The sequence below is a fragment of the Elephantulus edwardii genome, unplaced genomic scaffold, assembly GCF_000299155.1.
Source record: "Elephantulus edwardii isolate Elephantulus edwardi_28Jun2011 unplaced genomic scaffold, EleEdw1.0 scaffold00080, whole genome shotgun sequence".
Taxonomy (NCBI): Eukaryota; Metazoa; Chordata; class Mammalia; order Macroscelidea; family Macroscelididae; genus Elephantulus; species Elephantulus edwardii.
The window spans coordinates 12991850-13008550 of NW_006399830.1; the positions used below are offsets into that span (position 1 = coordinate 12991850).

Sequence of the window (16701 nt, forward strand, 5' to 3'; positions counted from 1 at the left end):
TCCGCGGCGCTCGGGCCCTCGGTGGCCTCCACGCCGTCGCAGCTGTCGCCCTCCGAGCTGGGGGCTGCCCTGCCGCTTCGGGCCGACGGGGAGTCGCTGGCCCCGGCCTGGCCCTGGCTCCCGGCCTGGATCTCCTCGATGAACAGTTCTCTGCGGATCCGTGACCTACGAGACACAAGCGGTGACAAGCCCGTGAGGTGGCTGCTCCAAGCAGGCCCCATCGCGGCCCATCGACGTCCTAGCCCTTCCTCCCGACAGGCACCATCATCGCAGAGCGCAGCCCAGCTCCGGAGGGTCCTACTGAGCCCTCGGGCAGGCAGGCCCCCCACTCTCACCTCAAGGAGCCTGGGCACAGTGCCCAGTGATCCCCAAACTCATTCTTGCCTCAAGGCTTCTGAGTAAGTTGTTCCCTGAGTGGTATAAAGCTCCAGTGACTCACTTAACACCCCCTCACCCTCAAAGAGACTAAAAGAAGAGGTCCCATTTACTCTTCACACACTCCCGGCCTAACATGGCGTATGGCGCACAGAATAAATTCTGACTGAATGAAATGAGACTATAAGCTGACTACAAGTCAACTGGTGCGATTTAACGGTTTCCTTATGAGGACTTGACAAAGGAAACCAGGTCTTCAAGAACATCCAAAGAGAAAAAAAAATCTCCAACCATCAGCCCTCAGCCAGAGTTCAGGCCGCCTGGCCTAGGCTCGGGTAAGAACTCATTAAATTGTGTATTTTCAACTAAATGTCTTCCTCTGAAAGGAAGGGTCCCTTTTTGATCACGTAGGAAGAGATTGAATGCATACTCCAATAAACCAAGCAAGCTTTAATCAAGCTAAGCTTGGCCTATAGTAGAAACTATGTCCCAGGCCTGTGTTGGGACACTGAGATGGGCTCTTGGAGGGCCTGGCTTTCTGCACTGCAGCTCTTGCTAAGTCTGTGTTTGTTCCACAGTCACTCCTTTCACCATGCTCCAGCACAGGGTCTCTCTGTGTGCTTCTTCCCAAAGCCTGAAGAGGCCACTGGTAACATGCAAGCCCTAAGTGGAAAGGCATCTTCAGGTCAATGACCAGCAAGCCCAGTGTCTTGCCCAGAAAGGACATGCCCAAAGCCCTGGGGCCAGGTATGCGTGAAAGCATTTTTAGAATTACACATAACTAACTCGTGACCATCACGTGGTCGTGAGCGTTGAAGCCAGGCAGTGTAAGGCAGTTCTGGTGGGGTTGCTGTCTTGTTAGACTATCTGGCATTTGCTCCCTGCACATGATGGGCTCTCAATGTTTGTCCATGAGGAACATTCTGGGCCAGAGCTGCTGGGTGAGGTGACGTTTCCAGGGATAACAGTGAACTTTCCTCCTCCTGTGACTGCTCTCCTGGGTGCCAGGCTGTGAGGATGAGCCAGGCGGAGGAAACGCTCCGTCACTGCTCACCGTTGCTGGAGAGGTAGGAGGCTGCATGGACAGCGATGGGTTGGTTCCAGCCAGGTCACAGGCCCACAAAGTAGGAACTTTTGCATCTTATGGTCAGTGTTGCTCCAGACAGAAGGCAGGCTTTTTGTAGCCAGATCTGAAATGTGACTTCTACTAGTTTTACCTCTTAGGCAAGTTGTATTTCAAGCATTAGTTTTCTTATCTGATACACGTGAAGAAAAGCGTTTTCCTTAAAGGGACATTGTTAAGAGTATGAAATGCATAGGACTAAGTTCTGACTCAGTGGAAATAAGTTTTAATTTCGATAGGATACAAAGTTGTTGTTGTTGTTAGGTGCCATCAAGTCAGCTACGATTCACAGTGAGCCTATGGACCTATGGACAACAGATCTGGACCTTGCCCTGTACTCTGTTAGCCTCATATGCTTGAGTCCACTGTTACGTCTGACATGCCTGAGCCATTGTGTCCATTTATTGCGTGGAAGGGCTTCCACTCTTTCTCAGCATGATGTCTTTTTCCAAGGACTGGCCCTTCTGGAAAACATGTCCAAAGTATGACACTGGAGGAAAGAAAGTAACTCTTCTTACTATGCCGTGGCCTTGTGATGGACAGGATTGTTAGGGCTTGTCCCAAGCTTGAAGGCTGTGGGAGAAGGGCTGGCAGTAAGGAGAAGGGAAGAATTCTTGCCAAGAGTCCAGGATCTGGCCTCACGCCCTTCCTGGGTGGCATTGCCTTCTGCTCACCCGCTTCATCGATGTGCAGAACCTTTCCCTATGAAACAGGGCTGATAGTACCATCATTACTGCCAACAGGAGGGTTTGATGAGTTAATCCAGCCATCAAGCTCTTCGTGCATCGCACGGCACATATTAGGCACTCAATAGATGTGAGACATTCCGGCTTAGCTTTCTCTCTGTGTTTACAAGGGATTCACCTGCTGGTATAGAAAGCTCAGCTCCTAAAGACTAGCAGATTGGGAGCAGTTCTGCTTCTTAGATAAGTCACACAAGCATCACAGACCCGAGGGTTTGGGATCCTTTCTGCTCGGCGGGCCTGCTTGCTCTTTTAAGAGGAGACCTGGCATCCTGACTATGTTTTGACATTCCGGGTCCATCTCTAGGGAAGCGTCATCCTTAGTTACTCATGATTTCTTTAGGGTAAAGGGGTAAGAGGAAGGAAAGCACCGCTTTTTTACTGAGACAGGTTAAAAAACAACAACAACAACAGCAACAAACCAAAAACACCTAAGTATTACTTTCTGAGATGCCAGTGGAGTAGGAGAAAGTTTTTGGAACATCAACTTTTCCTGTTTAGCTCTTGTTGTTGTTGTTGTTGTTGTTAAGTGCCGTCGAGTTGCAGGCGACTCATAGTGACCCTATGAAGGAGAGTCCTCGACGCTTGGGTGCCTCTCATCCTCTCTCCAGGTTCATAGGGTTTCCGGAGGCAAGCTATTATGGAAGTGGACACCACTCCTCCTTCCACGCTTGTTTAATTGGGGAGCTCCACCCCACTCTCAGTCCGCATTGTAGCCAACCATTAACACATTTGACACATCCGTGTCACAGTGTTCAGCCTCACAGCAACCACAAGTGACCGCAGGACGGCAACTTGTACACCAGGGTTATACGACCTAGAGGAATGTCTGAACAAAAACAATGAAAGACTGTTGAAGCCGCTGGTGCCTTCAACCCAAGGCCAAGTGTGGCTTCCCTGGCTCTTGGAGGCAGAGTTGCTCTTACAGGGGAAAAAAAGAAAATGTGAAAAACTGTCTTTTTATTTAAATTGAACATTCTGCGCAAGCTATGGTAGGGCTTGTGTGAAGTGTGGTGGGGACACCAGCCTGAGTGGGATGTGGAGGAGTTAAAGTCATGGTGAGTGCTGTCAGAAAGCTCTTCATTCTACACGCTGCGTGATCTCAGGCATGTGACCATGCTTCTCTGAGCGTCATGCCAATTCTAAATGACTTGGTACACACCTCTCATCCCACCTGCTTCCTGGAGTATGAGAGTCTTTCCGAGTTCATCCTTTATCCCCAGAACCTGTATATCTTGTGCTTTTCTCAGCTTCCAGATCTCTGCAGTCAATTCACCTCTGCCCTTTTCCCCCCTTGTGCCAGCTTTGCAGTGGAGTTATTTGTAAAAGAAAGCATTTACTGAACATCTGTTCTGGATCTAGACTCATTCAGTACATTTTGAGCTCGTTCTGCTATTCTTACTCTTGCAATTTTTTGCTGTGTGCAGAGCTGAACTTGCCTACGTTGAAGGCACAATGGTCAGCTGACCCCTGGGCATCGCACAATACTAGGCTGTCAGAAGACAAGCAAGGCAAGTGACAGCAGCTGAGAAAGTCAGAGAGCATATGACCTGGCCAGGCGGCCATGAATGCCACTCAGCTGCGGCCCGAAGGGGCATCTGGAGAAAGGTGGTCCCAGCAGGGCCAGCGGGAATGGCTCTGGAGGTGTTTTATGTAATAAGCTGTACCGCTGCATAAACACTCAGGAATCTAGGCTTCTCATGCTGCTCAGCTATAAGACATCCAAATGGACTTAACTTGTGGAAGGTCTGAAGTGCATATTTAAATGCATCTTTGTGTCTAGAATGTGAAAAATGAGTGTACAACACACAGCACAAGGCGGCTCTGGTGGGTTTCTGTCCGCATTTCCTCATTTCACTTGATGTGCTGTTGGAGGGCGTCGGAGGGAGCTTAAATACTGTTCTGGAACTCAGAGATCAATGTTCAAGTTTGTACATTTCCTTCCATGTACAGGGAATGCCATCACGGTAACTCCTGGCTTCCCTTCACTGCTGTTTCTTCCTGATTATAAATCTGGGATGAATAAACGGGTTGTGCTCAGTTTTATCTACTCTTTTTGTACTCAGGGGAGTCAGTCCCCAGGTGCCCGGGAAACCTGCCCAGGGCCAGTGTTGCTATGAAGGATAAAAGGTCTGATTCCATTTGGGGCTAATATTGAGCTACCTCTGCTGACTTAGCCTTTCTTGGCAATAAAGGTTTTATTTGGTGTCCATCTACTATTTTTAAACATTTCCAATTTTTTTCTGAGTCTGTATAGTTTATTTGGTACTTGCAGAAACTTCCACAGAACCAGAGGCAAAGCCCAATCAGAGACAGAATTTCTCCTCCTAGTCCCTGACTATCTACACTGCACATGGCCACAAGTCTCCGCAAGTATCGGTAAAGGCTCCATCTCAAGGCTACACGGCGGTACCTGTCAACCTGGCACAGCCAGGAGCACTCACCTAGCCCTGGTTTGATTGAGCCCTGAAGAAAATGTTGTGCTGATGAAAGCTGACATTGAGATGGCCACCTCACAGACATTAAGCAGCAATGTCCTTCAGGCCAAGTGGACTTGTTTTCTAGTAGCAGACTCTTAGTTACAGAGTACAATCAACTTGTTATTCTCCAGTGATTCCAATTGTCTGTCCTAAACATCTCACTCCTAGGCCACTCTTTGTTCTACTGGCCACCACTGGGCCCTGTGTACTTACTATGTGAGTTTTAAATATATTTTTTTCCATCTGTATAATGAGAACTATTATATCTCTCATAACAGTTTTGAGGATCAAACTGGTCAAAACACCTAGCACAGTGTCTGGAGAGCTAGACGGTGGGTGAGTCTCTCTGTTTTAGTGAGTCCTTCTCAAAAGAAATGGGCCTGAAGGACTTCATTTATTTACATACAAAACTGAGCAGATTAGTTTGGAAACGAGAACTTTAAAGAGCCTGAGAAAGCATTAAAAAAGGCCCTGATGGCAAGGTTCCCTGCTGTGGGACCCCTGCTGCCCACGCTTTTATCAAATAAATGTGATGTGACTGGGAGGTATATATCCTTGGTTGTGACTCCTGCAGATTGTATCTAACTATGTGATGTTGATGCAGAGATATGGTTTACATCTCTGGACTTACAAACTTAAAACTAACGAAAACTCAGAAACAAATACCCGGCTGTCTGTCCACTGTGCCGTGGCCAGGCTCCGGAGCACAGAGTGGCCTCTTCCTAGGTCTGAAGAGCTCACTCTTACAGGCCTGCCCCTGGACAACGGCCGGAATGCGACTGTACCTGTAATTGTGGAACCAGTTGATGACAGTGCTGGTTTTCAAGTTGAGCTGGGTGGCAAGTTCTTCAATGGTTTTTGGTGACGGGTATGGCTTTTGCTGATACGCTCGTTTCAGAGCTTCTTTCTCTTCCGGGGCCAGCACCACACGGGGTTTCTTCAGCTGGTGCTGGGGCTGCGGGCTGGCTCCCTGGCTGTAGTCAATGCCAACGGAGGGGGATTCACAGGGCTGGCTGTCGCTGACTGAGCTGTGCCGTCGCTTCATGTAGGCTGGGGAGGAACAGATGTCAGATTGAGACGTGGGGCCCAGAATGAAACGGCACCCCCGCTGACCCCTCTACCATGACTGGATGCCGTCGGCTGCCAGTTTCTTTTGTGGAGATTCTGGTAGCTGGCTGTTCCATCTTGGTCTTTCTAAGAGCATCTCAAAACATTTGCACATGAAATATTCTATCACCCAACACTCATTCACTGAGGGGGGCCTGCTCTGTTGTAACTGGGGGTCCCCACATGTCTGTGTAGACCTAACCATTTAGTGGGGGACAGAGCTGTGGACAGCAGGCCGACCACAGTAGAGTGCAGGAAGGGAAGTAAGCACAGGGCACCATGGGTGGGCACAGAAGGAGATTGTTCAGCTTGGCCCAAAAGAGATCAGGGAGGCTTCCCAGAGGAGGTGATGCTTAAACGGAATCTGAAGGACAAGGATCAGCCAAGAAAAAACTGGGAGTGAGGTAGAAAATAGCAAGAGGCTGTTGTAGAAGTAACACGTGAAAGATACAGGGGTGTAGGGAGCTCTGGTGGCCTAGTGGCAAGACGCTGCACTGCAATCGCAAAGGTGTACAGTTCGAATCCACCAGATGCTCTGCTGGAGAAAGAAAGGCAATCTCCTCCCATGCCAGTCAGATCCGACTCAATACACAGCAAGAAAAAAAGAAACCACCAAAGATATGGGAGTGCACAGCTAACGTGTGTTTGCACACGTGTGTGTGTGCTTGCAGGAAGGGTCAGGGGAGGAACTGCAGGAGTTGAAGCTGAAGAGATGAGCAGACCCAGTGGACAGGACAGGTGCAGGATGAAAGTTGGCATTTTACCTCACAGGTAATGAAAATATTTGAGTAAAGGCAATGATATGATCAGCCAGAGGTTTCTGGTCTGGAGGATGGGTAAGAGAAGGAAGGGCTGGAAGGAGTTCTGTTAGGAGGTAAGAATGATAAAGATTCACTCTTAAGTAATAATAATGGAGAAAGGCCTGGTGATGCAGTGGTTAACTTCCTGACTGCTAACCAGAAGGTTGGCTGTTTGAATCCGCCAGCTGCTCCCGGAGAGAAAGCTGTGGCTGTCTCCTTCCATAAAGAAGCTCCTGGAAGCAGCTGTTCTGCCTCGTAAGGGCCACTGTGAGCTGCAACGAGCTCCAATCATCCTGGTGACTACAATGAGGATGACTATGGAGGTGGGAAATCCTATGACTTACAGACGTGAAGATTCAGTAAGTGAGTAAATGAGAGAATGTGGGAAAGGGGAACCACCTCAAAAGGGATGAGTAAAGAGGACACATTACGGTTCCTTCTGGGACTTGGTCTCAGAGCCACCTACACGGAGATACCCTGCAGACAGCTGGATATATAAGCTTTGAATTCAGGAGAACCATCTGGAACAGAGAGAGAAATGTGGGAACCACTATGACAGAAACTGCAGCTCCACAGGAGCCCAGAGTTTGGGACGAGAACACTGATGGCCTCGGTTTTCTTTGTGAAGCAGGAATGTGAGAAGAAAGGAGATGAGTTATGAGAGCTGAGTCCTGAGGAGACGATGGTGGACGGGGGTAGTGTGGACTGTGGGAGGGTAGAGGGAGGAATGGCTGAGAGTGTGGGGCCCACTGAGAAGGAACACTACAATCTGAGGTGGCACTGACCCACCCAGTCATGGGATCGTCTCCAGGAGGACCCAGAAGCCCAGGGGATGGTGGAGGATGCCCTCAGGAGCACCAGCCCAAGGCTGGGGAGGAGTCAGAGATGTGAGGGCGGAGGGCTCCAGGATGCCTAGGAAAGGACCCTGGTGGGGAAAGCACGGGGGACAGGGGTCAGGGAGCATCAGGGGCCCAGAGGCCATTGTGGGTGAAGGCCAGGAAAGCAGAATGTAAGAGAATAGATGGTGAGGAGAGTGGGGGTTCGAGAGGCAGAGTAGTTCTGGGGGATAACAAGGTGTAGGGAAGGTCATAGCTGAGGAGGCCACAGAACCCGAGGCTGAGGCGCTAGACGGGTCAGAAGGGCCTTGCACACGCGCAGTAAACCCTCAGGGTGCACGGAGGAAAGCTGTGATCCTCACGCTGGAGTCTTGAGAGCAAGGAGAGACTATGCGGGAGGCTGGAGTGCGCAGGGGACGTCAAGTGAAGCCTCACAAAGAAAACTCCAGAGGAGGCTTGGGTGCAACCCTAGAGTGGAGGCGAAGTGAAGTGACCAGAACAGACAACGGGCAGCTGGGCAGACAGCACGCGGCAGAGGCTGAGGGCGTGGGGTCGGAGGGACGCACTTGTGCTGTAATCTGTGTTTTCACTGCAGGCAAGGGGTAAAGGGGAGGCTGAGACTAGATCCAAAGGCTCAACGAGCAGTGACCGTCACTTGGGGGTGTGCTACCAGGCGGACCATTTAAGAAAGTGGGATGTGACTGCTGATCGTATGTTCTGGAATGTTATTTGTGCTTTATCCACTCCTCACAGTTTGATGCATCGTTAACTGCCAACTATGCTTCAAGTTAAAAACCATTCCAATTTTCTTAGTGATGACTCACATCCGTATTGATCTTTTTAGGAGACTTGTTTAGAATACAATTGGAAAAGTCTTTAAAAATTCTTACTATTGAGAGAAGATGAGAAAGCATATTTAATTCCAGTGGCGTGTCATGGTGAGAGTGGCAATGTCACCATCTACCACCAGCAGCAATCACTGACATTTATCTTTGAAATCCTTACTGTCACGCTGTGGCAAAGATGCTGTGATGAGTGATCTATAGTTACAGAAGAAGAAACTGAGGCCTAGAGAGGTTAAAGGATTTGCTTGTGATCTGACCCAGGACGGCTGGAGTAGTGTTCTCTGCCCTCTGTATAGACGGCGACAGTGTCCCCAACCCCGCCAGGCTGTGGCACGTGAACAAGCACCGAAGGCAGTGGGCGGTGAGCACTTCAAAGGAGGCACTGGACTTCAGACCTCAAGGAATGGTCAAGGAGACCACCACCGATTGCAGGGTCCATCATTAACCGCCCCCAACGATGGGGGTGTGTGTGACAGCGACATGCGGAGAGGTTGTTTGAGGGTCATATCATGAAGGTGACAGAAAAGCAGGAGTCGTCAGACGATGGCAGGGAAGAAATATGAGTAGGAATAAGAGAGTACAACTGAAGGGCGAAGAGGAAAGCTTATGGAAGAGAAAGGCGCGGCGGTATCCGTGTGGATCATGTGGTCTGGATCACCTGCTGCACAATTTCCCACCCAGACTGAAGGAGCAGCACAAATGAGCAATTTTATAGGAAGAGACTGCTGAGCACGTAACATCTCCGGACGGTTACACTGCGGACAGTCCGTTTGATCCTCACCACCTGATAAAGTTAGCTTTACGGTCCTGGTCTTACTGAGGCGGAAAGTTCCTGAACTCCCTGCCATTTCAGCAAAACACTAGGAAACCCTTAGGAAGACGGGAATAGGCCTTGTCAAAGGTCGGGGATGCATGGCTGACTGTGGCACAGGCCAGTCTCCATGACCACCGAGGAAGTTCAGTGCTGCACGCCCCATCTGGAAGGAGGGGGGCTCGGCTCTCCTCTGGGGGTGAGTGGAGGCTCTCCTGCCCTGCGTGTGGACGTTAGACTGCAGGGCTCCGCTGCTTGGGGCCCCCTGGATGAGAGGAAGGGCCCGAGTTCCGGGTCCATAGGCCACTAACTCTCTTGTAACACAAGATGGCGCCCAGAGCCCATGCAGAAGGAAGAGCTGAGGCCTGGAGGCCCCTCCTCTACCTGCCCGTGCCAGGGTGACAGGCAGCAGGGGGGAAGCCAGGACGCCTCTCTCATAATCACTGAAGCCACAAGAGGCCGGTTGGGGGGTGGCATGCAGTGGGGCTGGCCCTGGGATCAGAGCTATGGGCTCCTGGGGGTCGGGGTGCTTGGAGCAGCAGTCTTGCCATGCTTGGGGTGGGGGACAGGCTAAAAAGCTTTAAAGCTGCTTGTTTGAGAACAACTGTTGAAGCTCAGTGATGAGTCCACGCACTGAGTTTACGATACCACGTTGCTCTCAGCTCATACGTTTACATTTCCTGTACTAACAAGTTAAAGCTAATGATTTTTCTTGGGTGATGTGTCCAGGAGCCTGTCTATGTTAGAAGCTTGGTCCTCTCGCTGGAGGGCAGGTCAGAGCCCACTGAGGCCCTCAGTGGAGGGCAGGCTGTACCTGAGTATGTCACCTGCAGGCCAGCAGTGCTTCAGCAGTGAATGCATATATTATGTGAGTCCCTGCTACGAGGTCAGACAGTCCAGAGTTTGAATTCTTACTTCCTGCTTGAACTGGCCATTGAATGAGGCAAGTCTATACCCAACAAGAAACCAGACCCACCCACCAAGTGCTGGGTTTCTTTCCTGGACTTTATTCTCCTCAGAGGATGAAAAGTAGTAAACTAACTGCCAGGTAATTCTCAAGAATCATTGGAGTGTCCCCAAATGTGCATTCCCACCTCTGTGGACAAACTCCCCAAGAGAACACTACGAGTGCTTCCAGCCCTATCGGGTTCCCATTGCCAGTAACCATCAAGTACACCCCTGCCTGCCTGTACCCTGGCCCTGGGGCCAAGTGCTGGGCCAGGCTCGTGGAAATAACCGGCCCGTCTGCAGTGAGGAGCAGTCTGCGGGGCAGACGGCAAGAATTACCTTTCTTCTCCATCCGCTTCATGTCCATCAGCTTCTCCACGTTGTTGGGGTCATTCAACCATAGCTGCATCCGGACAAAGGGCTCCCGTCCCTTCAGGCTGAGCTTATGCCAGGGTTTTGGGCGAGCCAGGAGGTCGGAGACGGAGCCTTGGGTGAGCCCTAAGATGGTCTCCCCAAATAGCCGCTGACCTAGAGGACACAAAATTCCCGAGAGATTGGTCACTACCTGAGGCCCAGGGACCTGAAAGGACAAATACACAATGAGGTTCATATCTGACATGGCAGGCCCGGCGTCCACTCAGCTGGCCCTGATTCCCAGCGTTGCTCTGGTACAGACTTCTAAGAGACCCCATCCGTGATGGTCTTCTCACCATGGGAAAGCAGAGTTACTCCCGTGTTTGCTCAGACGCAGCAAACACTGCTTCTCTCCAACAGCTTGGAGGCTCTGTGTGACAGGGGTCTGGACGACACCCTATCAGAGGGAGGTAATCCGGACCCACACTGCAGATGCTGCTGAGACCCTACTGGGGCCCTGACCTGTGTAACTTCAAACAGAAACCTGCCGCACTGCCTCGCTCACCATCAGTAAGAGAAGCAGGTTTTACTGAGAAATGTAGTGCCTGACCTAGGATCCCAGCAGGAAAGAGGAGGGGAGAGGGCCATTGCACGGATTTACTGTTTAAAGTGGGTCATTTCCAAACCCACAGTCAGCTCCTGCTGCCAAGCTGCACTGCTGGCCGGAGGGGACTGCATCCCCTGCCCTGCCTCCTTGGGAGTGGGGTGCAGCCTGCCCGGCCACGGGCTCATGGGAAGTGAGTCTGGAGGCACAGTAGGGTTTCTAGAGGTAAAAAAAGAAATTTTTATTTGTCTTAAGTGCCATTCCGCAGAGGGTTAAGAGGGTCACTACTTTCAAGGGCACACATTAGAATCAGCTGTGCCCTGACAGACCCAGCGGGATTTATCAGGTGGGAATGGGGATCGTGTCCCGAGGCCTGGGCTTGTGAGCTCAGAGGGCAACTCTCCCCTCGGCAGGGTGGCCACTGGTCGCTCTGTGGCTCAGCTCTCCCACATGTGAAATGGAGACGCCACCACTGAGCTCACAGGGCTGTTGTGGATGGAAATGATGTGGCCTGGCCTCCTGAGAGTGTGGCCCCCAGTAAAAGTCTGCTGTGTGGCAAGGTCTGAGTTTGATGTAGTCATTGTTATTTATTTATTTAACATAAATATTTATTACAAAGAGATAACCTGACTGACTTGTTAATCTGTTGGTTCTCTCCGCATTTCAAACTCAGTTTAGTTTTAGAAATGCTCCAATCTTTAGCCCTTTTTCTGCTGTAGTTGTTTAAATGCACTTCACCTAATTCGGATTTGATTTCATTTCCAACAGTGTGCTATGCTCAGGAGAGCAATATATATCACCAGCTCATTATTTGCTTATTATTATGGCCCCTCCAGATGGGTTTGGACGACTATCTGAACGCCTTCTAGGGGATGCCTGAGCAGTGGCGCTTAATTGTCTTTGGGTCCCTGGCCCCTCTGAGGACTGAAGGGAGTGACAGGCTTTCACTTGACAGGGATGGCTCTTGAGCACCCCAAGACCCCAGGTGAAGACTTAAGGGGATGCTTGGGTTTTGATTAGGGATCATCTTTGTTGCCTAGTTCAGATCTAATCTGGCCCCTTTCTGTCTTTGATTCTCCATTGTGACCTCGATGGGGGAGGTAGCCACTTTCTCTGAACAGTCAAGATCAGTAGGGAAGCCAGGAGGATGGCTCACGACCTCTGCGTCCAGGGCGACAGTGCTATGGAGCTTTTCTGGAAGCTTTTGCTCAAGAGGATGTCGTGTGTCTGGGATGGAAAGTTTCACCCTAATGTCACTGACTCATGCTTCTCAGCGTGACAATGAAGGCCATGAGGCCCCCCTGGGGGGCTCCTTTGGATGCCCCCAACGGCAGCTGCCCCCTCAATGGAACCTCAGTGGGGGTGGAAACACAGATAGGAGATTCTGATATTCACAAATTTGCAGCTATACTCTTACAGTGCACCAGTGGTTTACAATGAGAGCTTTCCTTGGATGGCTTTCAACTTTTACGTGAAATGGCAATTCTTATAGGGGGTTGAGCAGCAATAATATACTGGGCCTGTTTCCTTCGACTTTCAACAAAATCGTCAAGTAGGTGATGATTCAAGTTTAGGAATCTGTATATTTTCATGTTGAGCAACATAAAAGACTTTTATGGACTGAACCCCTCTACCCCCAATATATTATAAATCCAAATCTCCATGCCGGGGGCTGTAATCCCATTTGGGAATGGGTTTTCTTTGTTAATAAGTAGGGAGTATCTTGAGTCAATCTCTTTTGAAATAGAAAAGAGTTGAAGTGAAATTTAGCAAGCAGAGATAGAAGTTGTTGTGATTAAAAAAAAAGTCATTATTTTGTGTGTGTGTACCGTCAAATCAGATTTGACTGGTACAGGAGGAGATTGTCCCTCCTTCTCCAGCAGAGCATCAGGTGGATTCGAACCACACACCTCTGGGATTGCAGTGCAGCTTTTTGCCACTAGGCCACCAGAGCTCCCTAAGCAGAGCTAGGAGAGGGATGCTAGGGCGCACAAAGATCACTCATGAGCAGAAGCTGCAAACAGACAAGGCTGTTTCCCCAGCTCACAGAGAAGAAGCCTGCCTTGTTAGTTACAGCCACCTAGTTACGGTATTTGCCATAGCAGCACAAGAGAACTAAGACAGGGACTTGGTAAATTTTTCAATCAACAGCTACATTTTTATGAACTGACTTAATTAAAGACAGCTGCTGTTACTTTTGCTCTTCTAAGCAATCACTTGGAGAGCAGTGTGGGACAAGGCTCAGGCCAGACAAGGTGTTAGGTCCCCAGGCTGTTAGCTCATGAGGCCAACGATACTGGACTCAGGTCACTGTTACTTCCTTTCTGCCTCTTCCCTGGGAAAAAAACGAAAGACGTACAAAGTGTCTCCTGAAGGAAGTGGACCTCAGTCACTCTCTGAGGTTATAGTAACACGCACAGCTGAAAGTAGGGGCCCTTCTGAATGATTTTTACACCCAGGAAATAAGAAGGGTGTCAATATTTGGAGCCCTGGTTGTTCCCATCTTCTGCATTCCTAAACTAGGAGGGTGAGGTCTGGGTCAGGCTACACTGCAGGAAAATAAGAGCTGAGAAATGTCAAAACCATTCGATATTCTAGTCACTCCAAGTGATAAGGGTGGTGGCATGGGCCTGCAGGAAAGCCTTCTCAGATAGAACGCCCAGGGGGCTGCCACATGTAGGGGACAGTCGGGAGAGGTGACAAACTCCCTTCTCCAGGGACTGCCTCATCTGAGTGATGGGCACAGGGCATGGAGACAGCTTCAGCAGGTGGCAAGGACAATGACAAGAAATGACCAGTTGCCAGGCACGCTGCTAGGAATCCCTGCTGCTCCCATGACCCTGACTACAGGCATTTTTATTTTATTTTATTTTATTTTATTATTTTTGTGTGAGTGTACCGTCAAATCAGAACTGACTGGTACAGGAGGAGATTATCCCTCCTTCCCCGGCAGAGCAACTGGTGGATTCGAACCGTGCGCCTCTGGGATTGTAGTGGCAACTCCTTGCCACTAGGCCACCAGAGCTAACTACAGGCATTTTTATGCTCGTTTTACTGAGGAGACTCGGAGAGCAAAGGAGCCAAGTCCATGCAACACGATCAGTCAGTTGAAGCATCAGCATTTGAACCCAGAGCCTGGTGGACTATCCTGTTAAGCCCTACTGCAGGCCTCAGCTGCTGCCAGGTTGATGTGGAACCTGCCCAGCTCTGCTGCCCACCAAGGGCGTGGAGCACCAGTGGGTGTATCTCAACAGGGAGTGCAAGAAAGAGGAAGGGGGCTGGCGTTGCCTTACAGAAACACTCCAAGTCCCCCAGTGCACATAAATGGAGGCGGTTCTGTGCTCTGACACAGTGTGCAGATGTCTGAGCCTGTCACTGATTCAGCTGGAAGCTTCCTGTACATTCTTCTTCAGGACTCTGGTGGAATGTGTTCCTTCGTGTGGCTTTTGCCTAGGCTCTTTGGAACACCACTTTGGAAGATTTTCTCCCTCATCTCTGAGCTTTGCTCTAGTTTTCTACCTCAGAGGATTTATTACTTTTGTCCAGTCCTGGGCTTCAGGCTGCCTCGTGAGTATGTACTTTGCGGTGTTTGAGCAATAAGAAGATGCAAATGAAGTGAGCTGTAGCGTACTATGTAAATCAGGTGTCTGTGGCCTGTTGAGAGGGGACTGGTCAGTCTGCGGACCTGGTGGGAGAGTCACATGGAAGCTTCTGAGAGACAGAAAACAGCAGGAAGATTCGAAGCAGCAGTGAAGAAGCTAGAGAGTGAGAATGAGTGTGAAACACAAACACACGCCCACATCCATACCCACAGGCAAAAAACTCTTAAAAGACCCATAACATGGGACAAAGACTGTAACCCCGAAGACGGATCCAGGGTTGGAAGGGGCCCTGAAACAGTCAGTGACTGGTACGGTGGCCTGTCCAGCAGCAAGCTGAGAACACTGTCCTACACTCAGAAGGGAGACCGCCTACATGTTTCTCGACCCCGAGTTTCAGCCTATTGATCCTGATCCCAAGCTGGACCTCATTCCTTAATAAATCACTTGACTCTAAGTACAGCTTGAGTTCTGCGGGCCATTGCTACGGATTATTAAACCCAGAAGAGGAGAAACGAGTACCCTGGGAAAGGACAACTGGTGTCGGAATTGGAAGGTGGAGGAGGGCTGGGTGCCCTCCACCTAGCGAGAACTGCTTTGTGCCGATGGTGATTTTCATCAACCCCCACAGCCCAGGGCAGGTGCTGAGCTATTACTGTTCCTTTGACCCGAACATCACACACTCAAATAGGAAACGCCGTCCCTTTGTCTGCCTCAGCAGCACCTACCGCGAAGAGAACCTACCAAGGTTGTTGTCCGTCAGCACCTCCTTGACCTTCTTGGTTATGCCGTAGGTGTCCAGCTCAGGAGACATGGCTACTAATTCTTGAATGCTGAGAGCTGAGTGTCCGGAAAGAGGCAGAGGCGTTGTGGGCTGGGAGTCGGAAGCTGGAGGCTCACTTGGTTCGGGTGGTTTTCCATCCTTACTGGTTTCAATGGGGGGACATGGCTGCTGAACCAGTTCGGTCAGACTCTTCACGGATTCGCTAGAACTCATGGGTGACTCGGGTGCAGGGCTGCAGCTGGCAGAGGTCTTTGGAGTGCTTTCTGTAATTAAAGCACAGGAGAAACCAGGGCTTAAAACAGAGATGTCTTACCACGGACATTTCCTTTACTTAGCTAAGAAATACTCATTAAATACTCTGTCCAAGATGCAAGCAGCATGGTGCGGTACAGATCTAAATGAATTGTCTCACAGTTTTTTGTTTTTACTTGTAAGCTCTAATTTTGTTAAAAAACAACAACAACAAAAAAATACAACCAACAACAAACAGCAACAGAAGAAAAACTAAGGATTTAAGTAAGAGCTTCCTGGAATCATGAAGCAAGAACATTCTGTTAAAAAATACCTTCCACATGAATCATGTGTTACCACTCTCATGGTTTCTACTAATGAAACCTCAAAGTGCTAGAATTCAGAAGTACCTCTGCCAGATTATAACCTGCAGGACGATTCTATCCATATTACCAGAACAACAGAACCTGAACAGCTTATATTAAAGGAAAGCTGGCTATGAGGTGTGACCACCAGAGTTATAAAGACGCTTGAAAGGAATACCTGAGGCCCCACTCAGAGACTCACTGACGGCCCCCAACAGGCCAGTGTTGAGTCTTCTGCCGCCCAGGGTCTCAACTTGGTTTTGACCGTGATGTCCCAACGGCCAGAGGCCCATCTCTAGAGGAACACGCATTCTGTACTCCTGCCCTTCTATTGCAGGGGCTTTGGCTCAGTCTTAGAACTTGCAGTACTACTTGCTTGTAAAGACTAAGCGTTTCCTTTATGTAACAAAGGGAGTGACCTCGGCGGGTGGGGACACATCGGCTTCCACATTCTCCTTCCTTATGGTGACATGAGACAAGGGGCCTCGAGGTAACTGCTGCCACATTCTCTACTGGTGAATGGGACCATCTGGCTTCTTCAATAACATCATCCTAAGAGTCAACAAAACAGGCTGGATTTGAGTTTTGGGATACCTGGAATAAAAGAGTTTGGCTATTTTTTAATTTCCAAAGAGAAGGACACTGTGTCTGGGAGGACAATGCTTGGTGAGTTAGTGGCTTCATGTAAATCTATCT

At 49.8% G+C, this 16701-nt stretch overlaps 1 protein-coding gene across 1 annotated transcript in view; it reads right to left on the reverse strand.

The window, feature by feature from the left end:
- Positions 1 to 16701, reverse strand: part of CUX1 (cut-like homeobox 1) — a 276918-nt gene that overhangs the window by 511 nt on the left and 259706 nt on the right. The window contains exons 21-24 of the mRNA XM_006889801.1: positions 15370 to 15672; positions 10408 to 10596; positions 5507 to 5771; positions 1 to 165 (exon numbers count right to left, since the gene is read on the reverse strand). Coding sequence (XP_006889863.1) covers positions 1 to 165; positions 5507 to 5771; positions 10408 to 10596; positions 15370 to 15672 — 922 coding nt within the window. The remainder of the gene's footprint in view (positions 166 to 5506; positions 5772 to 10407; positions 10597 to 15369; positions 15673 to 16701) is intronic.